General features: G+C 35.9%; 1 protein-coding gene across 2 annotated transcripts in view; it reads left to right on the forward strand.

Moving 5' to 3' along the window:
• frmd5a (FERM domain containing 5a) overlaps positions 1 to 14,074 on the forward strand; it is a gene marked incomplete at its 5' end in the record, with an annotated part of 107,947 nt that overhangs the window by 84,341 nt on the left and 9,532 nt on the right. For both annotated transcript variants that reach the window (XM_081372669.1, XM_081372670.1), the window contains 8 exons: positions 2,820 to 2,917; positions 4,813 to 4,936; positions 7,905 to 7,992; positions 9,151 to 9,239; positions 10,370 to 10,433; positions 10,587 to 10,678; positions 12,820 to 12,894; positions 13,900 to 13,968. In XM_081372669.1, the coding sequence (XP_081228795.1) occupies positions 2,820 to 2,917; positions 4,813 to 4,936; positions 7,905 to 7,992; positions 9,151 to 9,239; positions 10,370 to 10,433; positions 10,587 to 10,678; positions 12,820 to 12,894; positions 13,900 to 13,968 (699 nt within the window). The remainder of the gene's footprint in view (positions 1 to 2,819; positions 2,918 to 4,812; positions 4,937 to 7,904; positions 7,993 to 9,150; positions 9,240 to 10,369; positions 10,434 to 10,586; positions 10,679 to 12,819; positions 12,895 to 13,899; positions 13,969 to 14,074) is intronic.

The raw sequence follows: 14,074 nt of genomic DNA on the forward strand, positions 1-14,074 counted from the left end.
TTCCGTAAATGGCAGGTCAGGGATAAAGAAGAAAGCTGATATGTAGGCCAGAAATTGACTGGTGGCTACAGAAAATGCCATTTTGCTGCTGTCACCTAGAGAGAATTCAGGGAACATAATTGCATTTTTAGCTCCTATGGCCTCTTATGCGAAAAGCTATTAGCTCTAGCTGGGCTGGCCTACTTTGAGAAGTTAAAGACAAGCATGTCGCTCTTTACTCACGGGACACATGTTGCACTGAAGGTGAGAGGAGCCAAGTACCAGATTGGGACTGGATTGATTTATGAATAGAAAATGTGACATTGGTGCTTTAAAACTCACAGGAAGCTTTTTAACACTTTAGATTAGGAAACACATATTCACTGGAGTTTTTATTGCTTATTGATATTAAATAAGGTAGTTGTTGTAGTGGTTAAAGGGTAACTCTCGCCAAAATGCAACCTAGGGTCTTTTTGTTAATCTACCCGAGGCAAACTTTAGTTTGAAAGCATAATTAGAATGGAAACACCACTTTTAAGTTTGACCGTATTTTCGTTTTCAGTCAAATTGCCTTTTGAATAGGAGTGCATGGGGCACTTCTATGATAGCATCAAAAATCGCTATTTTTAAAACACTAAGAAGGCTCGACACAACATGAAACTTTGCTGGATTTATCACCAGGGGCTCTACACATGAACTCGAGCATTGACAACATTGTTTGTGTACACAGAGTTTACTAAAAAGAAAGATTTCGAACAACTCACTGTAGCTGTGTCCGCCGGCATTTTGACAGTCAAAACCAGTCGATCACCGAATGCAAAGTAACTGGGAGGAGAGTAAAGATGGAAAGCTCCTAAAGCTTAGTTCCATATAAATTCACGGATAATTTGTTGTTTTGTCGTTAGTGAAAATCAATATTGACCTTGTGTTTGAAAAAGGATCCCCATATAAGAAACAATACTAAAATTCAGAGTCAGTTCATTCGCATTCGGAGATCGACTATTTTTGACTGTCAAAATGCCGGCGGACACAGCTACAGTGAGTTGTTCAAAATCTTTCTTTTTAGTAAACTCTGTGTACACAAACAATGTTCTCAGTACTCGAGTTCATGTGTAGAGCCTCTGGTGATACTTCCAGCAATGTTTCATGTTGTGTCGAGCCTTCTTAGTGTTTTAAAAATAGCGATTTTTGATGCTATCATAGAAGTGCCCCATGCACTCCCATTCAAAAGGCAATCTGACTGAAAACGAAAATACGGTCAAAGTGGTGTTTCCATTCTAATTATGCTTTTAAACTAAAGTTCGCCTCAGGTAGATTAACAAAAAGACCCTAGGTTACATTTTGGCGAGAGTTACCCTTTAAAGGGGGGGTGAAATGCTCATTTTCACTCAATCTCCTGTTAATCTTGAGTACCTATAGAGTAGTATTGCATCCTTCATATCTCCAAAACGTCTTTAGTTTTATTATATTTATAAAAGAAGATAGGCTGTACCGAGTCTTTCCGGAAAAAAACGAGCGGCTGGGGGCGGGCCGTGTGGGCGGTGTGCTATAGCTGTGCTAACCGAGCTAACAACAACAAAGAGAGACATTTGAAGCAGTTTACTCACCGCATGCGACAGCGAACCTTTATCATTGTGACTGCTCGATCCTTAAGCATTAGACGATCTGCAAATCCGTCGATCTGGGCTTTGTTTATAAAACAATCATCGTCGAAATGCAGGGAACAAAGAGTCTTGCACAACCTCTGTTGATGCTTCGAAAAAACAAACTCCATCCACTGTTCCCTTAACGCTGGGTTCTTTGGGAATCTGTGCAGGGTTGTCTTGCCCTGGCAACCAAAAACCCACTTCTTTGGTGACATTGACTTTCCTAAAAGCCGAGGATAGCGCTTTGAGGTAACGTACTGCTTTCACTCTCTTCTCTCTCTGGTCTATGAGTGCGCGCGCGCCCGCGGAGAAGTGCCCTTAGGACCCATATAAGGAAATTCCGCCCAATCTTACGTAAGACAGAGCCATACTCGAAAAAAACTTTCCGAAACTTTTGACAAACCGGAAGGAGTATTTTGTTCCAAAAATACTCCTTCAAACGTACAACTTAACTTTTGAAACTTTGTCCATGTTTAGCATGGGAATCCAACTCTTTAACAGTTTAAAAAACTCAGTATGCATGAAACAGCAATTCACCCCCCCTTTAAGTTTAGCTATGTAGAAGGATATGGTCATACAGAATAAGTAATTAATATGCATGCTAATAAGCAACTAGTTAATAGTGAATGAATGTGTGTTCGCTAATCTAAAGTGTTACTGGAAGCTCTTGTTTTAGACAATCATATGAATATAGTTTGCATTTACTCTTTCCATTCCATTAAAATCCAGTCTATGAGCTCCAAATGCATAATTATATAAAGTAGCATCTGTGTTTGTAACATTATATCGAACTGAGACAGATGTTAGGGCCAGAGAGACAGATGTCTGTGTCTCTCTTTTCCCCAACTCAAATGCTTTTGACACAGCGGTTTGCTTTTGGAGATCTCTTCCCAAAACAACAATCCTGTTCTCAATTCATTCCCTGCTTTGGAAATCAACTCAAAGACAAATATTTAGCATGTTTAGAGAGAGTGTTAAATACACATACTGTTTTCTTTGTCTCCTACTGTGAAATGTTTCACTTTGCACCTCTGCGTCCTTCATTATCAGCCCTCATTACAGATAAATGGTGTAAGATTGAACCTTTGATTAATCATTTACATAATCAAACACATGTGTTCAGGGTAATGGAATAAATGAGGTGTTTTCTCTCAGCGTTTGTCTTCATGTGCTCTCTCCGTGTCCTGGTTGCAGGTATCTCGTCTTCCTGCAGATCAAGAGAGATCTGTACCACGGCCGTCTCCTCTGCAAAACGTCTGACGCAGCCTTATTGGCAGCTTACATCTTACAAGGTAAAGTAGAAGGAAATGTGTCCCGACAGAAGCTGTGTGATACCATTCTAAAATTCTAAAATAATGTACTTTTATGAATTCAGGTTCATTGGGATATTGGGAAAATTGTCCCAATCAACCTGAATTCAACCTAATTTATTTTGAATTATTACACAATTAAACATATATTTGTTTCTAATAGGGATGTACCAACACTGTAAAACAATTATATGATTAATAAGTTATGACAAATGTTTTTACATTGCTTTAACTCATCAAAATGAGTTAAGCAATTTTAAGTAATTTAATTTAAGTATTTAAGTTGAAATGACTTAAACATCCAAGTTGATTGTACTTAAAAATTTAAGGCAGCAACTTTTTTTTCAGTAAATGTTCTGTATCAGCCAATGAATGATCAGTATCAGCTGATAAATGCAATTGTATGCAATCAAAAGACATTCAAACTGGTGAAACTTATACTGTGTGTGAAGAAATTGACTATTGTGGTGAATTTAGGGATGTCAAGTTAATGCAACAATGACACTTTCACAGTTAAAAAATAGCGACATTATACAGTTTTTAGTGTAATTATTATATCTGAAAATATATTGCAGTTGAATATAATAGTTTGAGCTCTTTTGTTACTTTTAACCTCTAATATTATAGTAATGTGTTAGATGAGAGGGTTCTCTAGTTTACAGCATTAGTTGGGAGAGATTTTTTTTCCTTATAAGAAAGTCAAACTATCAGTATCGGCAGATATCATTCAGAATAATTGGGTATTGGTATCGGCAGAAAAATGTAGTATCTGTGCATCACTAATTTCTAATATAAAATACTGAATCTTTCAAAAAATATTTGGCACGCTTTTTTTCCCCATGAATTTCCAACATTATTTTCAATACCAGAATCAATTATTTTAATCTGTTCTCTCTCAGTTGAATTTGGGTATTTGTTCAGTAGCCTACAGAGATGTTTGAGGTTTAGTCACATGAGAAGGGAAAATAGCAGCTTAGAGGTCGGGATGCACAGTAATGTTCTTTGACAGGTTGATCAGGGCCATGTTTTAGACGACTCTGTTGAATTAAAGATGCACTTTTCCATCACTGTTCCCAATGGTCAGGACTCAGAGAGGCTTATGGGTACCAGTCATATAAGATGAGAATGCTCTGCACACCAAAGCCATTTGAGAGAATGAGTTTGTGGACTCGCTAATTAATATTAACACTACTATATCATCCCTTGTTATTTGAGGTGTAACATAGAACTTACATGTTGGTAATACGTATGTAACTGTCCATCATTTATTAATTTGCCAAACTACTGTAATTTTCTTAAAATCTGTACCAGTTATGGAGGGTTTCGGGTAACAGATTCCCAGTTACGCTCTGTTGTTATGCATCGCATCGTCATTATTGTTCCACATTCTCATTGGTTAGCTGGCATATGGGGGATTTTATGCGCAAGGAAAAATGTGCTGTCAATCACTGAAAATCACATTGTGGTTGATACGATACTAGACTAAATCAAATAATAAAAAAAGTCATATCTGAAACTATTTTCATAGTATTTTCTCCACAGGGAAATTTAGTTTATACGAAAGCGTATAAACCGTTGCACTCAGCACACCCGGTTTAAGACGTCAGCGCTTGCCACTGGTACCAAGTGCAGAAGCAAACAGCATATTAAAAATGCTCTTACTGTATGCTATCCACAAAACCCTTGCAAAGAACATATGGCTCCCAACACTTGCTCTCACAGAGCATGCTCATTAAAAAAACACGTTAGCATGGCCATATGTGAACTAAAATGCACGGTTGCATGATGAAAGATTGATTTAGTGTCCGCTCCGCTGCTGAGGTATGACACTATGAATGGTTGCATGATGAAAGATTGATTTTATGACTACTTTGCAGCTGAGATTGGAGACTACGACCCGGGAAAGCATCCAGAGGGCTACAGCTCCAAGTTCCAGTTCTTCCCCAAGCACTCAGAGAAACTGGAAAGAAGGATTGCAGAGATTCACAAGACAGAGTTAATGTACGTGTAACCTTTTCCCCTGCTTTTTCTTTATCTATGGCTTAGGAATTATGGAAAAGTCTTTTGAGAATCCCCTTCTCTCTCCTGTGTGTTCCTGAGCTTCACTGCTGAGGTTGATGGGGGTCAGTGACTGCTAACAGCTTTTCCTAGTAATGCAAAATCAATAACACTTCACAATAAGTGTCAATTTGATAACATTGGCATTGGGTGACAACCCTTTATGTCTTTACTGCCAGTTGTGATCTATTTAATGCATCCTTACTGAATCTTATTGAATTATTGACCCTAATCTTTTGAGCAGCATTGGACTGATAAAAATGATTCTGTAGAAAAGACAAACACGTATAATTTCTACCTGAATAAGTTAATTCAGGCAAGAAAAAAAAGGTTAATTCTATATTAGTACTCAATTTAAGCTTGTAGAAATTAAAGTGTAAATATCAATGTTATAAAATTAAGTAAAACCTACTCAACTTTCTGATACTGGTCATGAATAATTAATAAGGTTGCATTTTTCACTGTTCTGTGCTTACACTGTTTTATCATTGTATTTGTTGTTAGGTTTAGTAACTTACTGTTTTGTGACATCTGGAGTTCATTTTCTACTCAAAATGACACATTCATACTCAAAAATGATTCAAGGAATGCTACTATTACTGTGTATTGTGTACCAAGTATTGATCGGGTGGGTATCACATTACTTCTATTATGCAGATATGTTGTCTAGACACTATCTACTGTATTATTTACATGGATGTTCTAAGTAAAGCATACACTTTAAAAGCACGGTTTAATTCAGTGTTATATCGTTTGAGTAAAAAACTTATTCTAAAAAAGTAATCTCCAACTTCAACCGGCCAAGTTAAGTTACTTATTTTCTTTGTTTTAATTATATTTAACTTAGTTAAGTAGATTTGACTTAATTCCGTATGTGAAATTTACTTAACAAATATGCATTGTAATGTGTGTTTAGAAGCTGTTGACTATTCATAAATGGGCGGCAAATGAACATAAGGCGATTTGACTGCTATATTTTGGAAGTTATGGTTTCACCAAACGAGATGATCCACCAAACAGGAGCATGCTTACTGCTGCCCTCTGGTGGTGTGACTGTTCTATGACGAGAGACACTTCATCAGTCTTTATTATGTGCGTAAAGTATGTTGGGAATGTCGAGTGAATATGTCTGTTTAGATCTTCAGAATGATCCGGTACGTAAGTCAGTCCTGATGTCTGTAAACAATTGCTTTCTCACGACGTTAAGGGTCGCTTTTCTTCGCTGATTTGGATTGAAATACAAGGCAGGCGGTCTTGTTGCATTAAGGTCTTGAATGTTGAATGGCTGGTGCTGAATAAAACATGAATCGGTGAGAGGTTTCCTGGAGAGATGATACTTGAACTGTCTTGTTGGTTTGGTTTTGCTTTCCATTTACTGGCTGCTTATCGATGTCGTTCAAGTGTAAAGTGTCACAATAGATGCGTTTATTTACGTTCACATCAACGTTAGGTTTCTGGACAGGTGTTTTTTGTTTTTTACATTGCGATGATTTTCCACTTTGTACAAAACCAATAATAATGTGATTCAATCCAATACCTATGGCACCAGTATGCTTTAAAGTACTAAAGTATTCTTTAAGTTAATTTCAATAAGTATACCTAAGAAAAGTTCAAGTACACTTTGCAGTATACTTGTGTTATATCAGTGTATTAGTAGTATACTTTTAAGTGTACTATTTCAATTCTACTTCTCTGTGTACAAAAGTATACTTTAAGTGTAACAGTAGTAAACTTTGAGTACACAACTAGTTTACAACTACATATTTCATTTGTACTGCAACTATACCACAAATGAATATAGAGGTATGTGGATAGTTTACTAGTCAAATACTTAGCACTTTTTTAGTTTATGAACGTACACTTTGAAGTATACTCTCAGTGAATAGTAGTTTAGTAGTTTTTATACTGCAAGTATACTTGTAAGTGAACTTAACATTATACGTATATATGTAGTTTACTATTTATAATTTTTTTAACACCTCAAGTATACTATGTTCCTATTAGGTATACATTTTTATACTTGAAATATACCGTAGATTTAAGTTAATAACTCTAGTCTACTCTTTAAGTAGATTTGAAGTAAATTCCAATGTACTCTACAAGTGCACTATACAAAAATTCACATACTCAGAATTAGGAGTTAAGAGCTAAGAATCTGTTTTCTTTATTAATCAATATTTTCAAACAATGTAATGTAAAACTATTAGGGCTGTCAATTAGCGCGATTAATTGCATCCAAAATAAAAGTTTGTGCTTAAATAATAAATGTGTGTGTACTGTGCATAATTAAATTTGTATATATAAATACACACACATGCTTGTATATATTTGTGTAGAAAAATGTGTAATTTATATTTAAAAAAAATATTTATACATAATATAAATTATATATAAATATATACAGTATATGTATGCAAATATTTCTTAAATATATACATGCATGTGTGTGTATTTATATATACAAAATAATTATACACAGTACACACACATATATTATGTAAACACAAACTTTTATTTTGGATGCGATTAATCGCGATTAATCTTTTGACAGCCCTAAAAACTATGTGAAAAAAGTATTCAATAGGCTACTCAATCAAAAGAGTAAACACAACAACAAGCCAAGTGTACTTAGAATACTTAATTATACTTGTAATATTTCCATCAAAAGATTGAGTACACGTTTTTGGCCAAATATACTTTTCTGTCAGTACAAGTCAAGTATACTTAAGTACATTTCTGAGAAGTACATAAAAAGTAGACTGAAAGGATACTGTCTTATTTTTAGTTTTAAAGATGTATACTAATAGCACACTTGAATAAAGTTTTTGTTTTGTTTTTTGTAATCTGTGACTCTGATGTGCGGTCGCACCACTGAATGACACAGATTGTGTTTTAATGTGTTGTTTTGCAGAGGTCAAACTCCAGAGACGGCTGAGCTGAAGTTCCTGCAGAAAGCACAAATGCTTGAAACATACGGCGTGGATCCTCATCCCTGCAAGGTTAGATGGCTCTATCTGACGCATCCAGAAGCTGTTTGTGTACAGCAGTTTCTCAAACTTTTTCAAACCAAGGACCCTTTCATAACGATAGAATGTTCATGAAACAGAAAGATTCCCATTCAGATTCCAAAAGGCTCTAGCAGCCACAAGTCAGTCAGTGTGATTTGTATATACATTTACATTTATGCATTTGGCAGACACTTTTATCCAAAGTGACTTACATTGCATTTCAAGGTACACATTTACATTCTTATCAGCGCTTGCTTTCCCCGGGAATCGAACCCATGACCTTGGCGTTGCAAGCGCCTTTTTAGCAAAGATGCATTAAAATGATCAAAAGTTTATAGACATTCATAATGTCACAAAAGAGATGAAATGTTAGAAATGTAAGAAAATATAGCAAATCAGCATTTTAGACTGATTTCTGAAGGATCATGTGACACTGAAGACTGGAGTAATGATGCTGAAAATTCAGCTTTGCATCACAAGAATGAATTGCATTTTAGAATATTTATAAATAAAAAGGGTTATTTAAATTGTGAGTAATATTTCTCAAGATTACTTTTGTCACTTTTTTTTTGGATCAAATAAATGCGGCCTTGGTGAGCATAAGAGATGTCTTTCAAAAACAAAAAAATCGTACAAATCCCAAACATTTGAACGGTAATATATATTCATATTTTTTTTGTATAAAATATATACAACAATACGACTTAATTTAGTCAATGTATGATAGTCAGTAGTTTTATTATTTGTGTATAAAACCAGTATAATAAATCAATATATATATATATATATATATATATAGTAAAGCTGTATAGAAATACATCAACAAGGCCATTAAAATAGTGTACTAAAGCGTGTCCTCTATAACGCTTGGTTCTTTCAGTGATTTTTTTTTCTTTTTTTTTCACAGTTTCACTGAATTTATTGACTCCTGTTGAGAAACATCTTCTGTCGGTTTAATCTCAACAGTAAAATCCCCAAACTTCCCTTTTTACAGCTAAACATTACATAAAGTTAGCCTGACAATACAAGTATGAAGGCTCTGTTGTTATGATCACTTGCTGTACGGTCCTGTATTGAGTCTTCCTACTCAATGTCTGCTTGTTAAGAAAGGAAGATGACGTGGTTCTCCTCTGTCGCTGTTCATCACAGGATGTGTCTGGGAACCCAGCTTTCCTAGCCTTCACTCCGTTCGGTTTTGTCGTGCTTCAAGGGAACAAGAGAGTCCATTTCCTCAAATGGTGAGTCACTAATACTTGCCTCTTTTCCCTACTGAACTTCTATTGACGTCTTCGGGGTTGAGTAAACACAGACATGCATACACACATGCGTCGTGAAGCTGAAAATAATGAGTCACTCTCGCCTAGCGACAGGCTCTTGGTATACAAGTCACAGCTGGTTTTATTATTTTGTATTATACGTTCCCAGCCAAAAGGGCATGAGCATCTGCCTCTTTCTGAACCGTTAGAGCAGACAGGTGTCCAATTATCCTTCAGCAGATCTCCATGCAGAGGGCATGTTTAAAGTCATCCCGCCACAACAAGTCTGTGAGGTCTGGCCGTACAAAGAGAAGAGAAATCATAAAATACTGAACCATTGTGCAGCCTGGGCTGTGTCTCAGTGTTTTATGTGGTTCAGTCTGTAGAGAATGTACACTGTATGTCACAATTAAAGCAAGAGTAAAGAAAAAGTGCAGAATTGATTTGGCTGTGTTCGTTTGTTTGTGAGAAATACAGCAGGAACAGAATATTGAAGTTTATAGTGTCTTGTTCATTTTAATAATTAAAATGAGCTCATATAATACAATTTGGAAACATGTTGTCAACTTAATGTAATTTCATGCTTTTGTATTGAGACTTCATGAATAATACAGGATAATTATGTATTTTTTTACTGTAACATTGTTGTCTATGTAGTTTATATATTTATATATATTATATACTGTGTATGTATTTGTGTATGTATATATATATAAATATACACATTACAATGCATTTACATTTGATAAAATGTATGATATATATATATATACACAATGTAAATGTAATTAATTATATACATGTACGATAATTAATTATATACATTTATACATGGATATTTATGTATGTTTTACTATAATGTCATTTTGTATGTAGTTTATGTATGTGTAGATAAAAGACGGACAGATGACGGACGGTCAGACAGACAGATAAACAGACTACATGGACAATAATATTTTCACACACACACACATAAACATATATATGAAATTTAATAGTTTACACTATATACAAATATACAACTTCATACATATAATATTTACATTTGATAAAATGAATATATATTACATATATTGTAATACCTTTATGCTTGTATTCTTCCTCCTGTACAGGCACGAGGTGACCAAACTGAAGTTTGAGGGAAAGACATTCCATATATATGCAAATCAGAAGGAGGTGAGAACATTAATTATGCCAACATTGAAGTCGAAGATAATTACAATACACCAATTTTTCTTATGATAATGACCCAATCTGTGAAACTTTAATAATTCCTTTGAACGGCAGTGCTGGATCAGTGCACCTTTAATGACTTCTCGTTACGCACAGGACAAAAAGATCATCTTGACGTACTTTGCGCCGACTCCAGAAGCCTGCAAACACCTCTGGAAATGCGGTGTTGAAAATCAAGCTTTCTACAAGTGAGTTTTTACACATAAGTCAGTTCGGTTAGACAGGTGAGATGCTTCTGAAAGGGCGACTGCACGATAAACAATGTCCCTTTCTGCAACCCTTATCATTTCCTCTTTCCAGAGCTTATTTAAGCCTGGTAAATAAGCTGACTAATAACTAATAATGCAAGGCAAGTGTGGTCTAGACAGCTGCTTTTTTACCTCACGGGTCAACTAATGGACCAGCCGCGTGCTGAGAATGACCTTTACTGCCTGAGCAATGAGAGATGCGTTCTGCTAGCTCCTCCAGAGCGATGTCCGTGCACATTTCAGTCACGGTCGGCTGTACGTGTCCTTGTGTAAGTGTTTAAAGCGTCCTGGAGCTCAAGGAAGACCGCAGTGTTACGGATGAGCTCAGACTCACAAAACTGCTGAGCCACCGCTGGTTTTATGATGAACGATTTTGGCTAACTGAGGTGACATCTTTGGAACAAGAGTCTGTTTCAGCACTCGTGAAGAGTGGGAAAGCTCAATTTAGGTGAAGGGAACGGTGTAATCACTGAATTGGCACGGCGCCTTATCAAAACTGAATCTGCATTGTATTCCAAGTCTGACTGAATTCATTCCGTTGGGGGAAAGAGAAATGAGGAGCTGTAGTTCAAGTCCCCTAGAGAAGTGGAATTTGTGGCAAGTGAAGGCAGATGATAATTGAAGAGTGGGTTTATGCTTCACATAAAGGCTGTCTCTTTGGGGAAGGAGATTCCACACCTGGTGATGAAAAGCCTGAATCGAATGTTCACCAGAGACTGACTGAGTCAGAATACTTTCAGTTTCAGTTATTGAGGGATAGATAGATGATACTGTTTGAGCACATCATTGGGGGAGGTAGTATGAAAAATCATCCTTTTTTCAGTATACACTTAGTAAAATCGTTAGTATGTGCTTAATAAATACTTATTTAAATAATTAAAAAATACCTCTACTTTCTTAAACACAGCTGAATTCAATTAATGAAATACAATTGAAAATGAATCCCATTTAATTAAATTTGGAAGTTGATAAATGCAACCTAAGAAGTACGATGGTTCATAACACATGATAAATGTAAAGCTGTTTTTTATGCAACTTTTGAGATAAAAACAAAAGACTCTCAAAAATTCTGATTTTTATCGGATGAGTCGTATTTGAAGTCATAATTAATACACACATACCCTGTGACCTCAGATCAATTCAATTTTATGTTAATTTAATGTGGCAAGTTTAATAATTTCATTCATAAATAACTAATATAGCAAATAATAATCTAACAGAGTATAACAGGTCTAGAAAAATACGTTTTCACAGATTTCTACTGCCTCAGGTTACAGTTTATGCCATCATATAACCAGTGGTGGACAGAAACAAAGTGTTTTTACTTAGTAACTGTATTTAAATGGATATTTCACCCAAACATGAAATTCTGTCATCATTTACTCACCCTCAAGTTGTTCCAAACCTCTATGAATTTCTTTCTGTTTTGAAGAATATGGGTAACCAAACAGTTGATGGATGCCTCATTCACATCCACTGTATGGAAAAATACTATGGAAAATATGGCTACCATCAACTGTTTGGTTCAAAACATCATATTTTGTGTTCAGCAGAAGAAAGAAACTCAGATTTGGAGCAACATGAGGGCGAGTAAATAATGACAGAATTTTCATTTTTTTGATGTACTATCCCTTTAAGTAAATTTTCAAATATCTTTACTTGTTTTAAAGTATTTTAATTTGATCTTCACTAGATTCCAAAGTGATGTCTGATTTGTGATCAGGCTGTTTCTTTTCAATGAATATGTTAAATCAGTCCAATACTTTTAACTTTTAACACTTGGGAGCATTAAAAAACCTTTTACTCAAGTAAAATTGAAAAGAAGTACTTATACTTTTACTGGAGTAATCTTTTATTAGGGTTCTCAGGCACTTGTTTGTACTTCATCCACCACGGTAAATACAGATTTATACAATACAAGTAAAAAGAACCTTAGAAACATATATCTGATTACAGCCGTGTCATATTTTTGTGTAAAGAATCCTTAATTCAGAATATGTAGCTTAGAAATAGTGAGTCAAATGTCTAAATGTGTTCAGAGAAGGTTGGGAGTTGAATGATTTCTCTCGGCCCCTCCTCAGGTTGGAGAAGTCGAGCCAGGTTCGTACGGTGTCCAGCAGTAACCTGTTCTTCAAGGGGAGTCGTTTCCGCTTCAGGTAAGTGTGGATGGATAGGTCACTGCCGGTGGACCACCACAGCCTCCAAAAACAGCCCGCTGTCCTCGTCCCGGTCACATGCTTCGGAGCCGATGCACCACGACCTGCTGCGGATGGTGCTGTTCACACAGGCCACCTCTTAGACACAAGTGTTTACTTATTACCAGCAATTGTAACAGATGAATGGAGCCATCGGGGCAATTAAACAAACAGCACGATCCATTATTATAGTGGGCTCTCAGACTCAAACGCCTAATTAGGAAATTGATAACGGTTATTTTCTCACTCCTATGTAAGGAGACAGGCAGGGTTTTAAGGCAGTGACTCCGTTGGGAGTTTTTGGTTAAAGGGAAGTAGTTCAGTCACAGACTGAGAGGCAGAGATTGAGTTAAGAGAGGGGACTCGATAAGGTTAATCTAATTCCCGAGCTTCATGGACTCGAGTTGCAGTGCTCACCATCCCTCAGTCTCAGGGATTTTCACACAATTCCCACCAAAATGCCAGCTGTTTGAAACCGTCGCTGTTTTATCCTCAATGGTTGAGCTGTTTTCTTTTGGTTGATTTTGATAGATGAAGCTGAAACAGTCTCAAAACAGGGTGTGAAATTAACACCCACCAACAACTGTAAATGCAGGTGCCTTTTGCACAGTGGCAGGTAGTTTTGCTCATCTGCCAGCTACTGTGGTGAGTGTCCTGCAACATATTTCCAGTCAGGGAATATTTTAGCATGTTTGTGCATCTTACATTGAAGATATTTGCTATATAAGATTATATTATATCATTTTTGTGTTCTTTTTTATAATATTATTGTGGCAATATAATATAATACAATGTGAATACAAAGAGAACTATATTTTAGATATCGAAGGTGATATCATTTTTGTTACAGTGTGAATATATATGGGTGTTTAAGATGAATCTTTTTTTTTTTTTTTTTTAATATATTTAACACTAGCAGGGATAAAACTGGACACGTTTTTGTAATTCGTTTTTGTTTGATTTCAGTGGAAGAGTAGCCAAAGAGGTAATGGAGCAGAGTGCAAAAATTAAACGGGAACCTCCAGAAATACATAGGTATGCATGAGTGCGGTGATAACCGTATAATTGCTAACACTGGGTCATGTTCTTCTGATGGCGTCACATGTGTGCATGCATGCCCAGTAAGACTGACTGATGTCTG

This window comes from Scardinius erythrophthalmus, assembly GCF_964197995.2.
Source record: "Scardinius erythrophthalmus genome assembly, chromosome: 8".
Lineage (NCBI taxonomy): Eukaryota > Metazoa > Chordata > Actinopteri > Cypriniformes > Leuciscidae > Scardinius > Scardinius erythrophthalmus.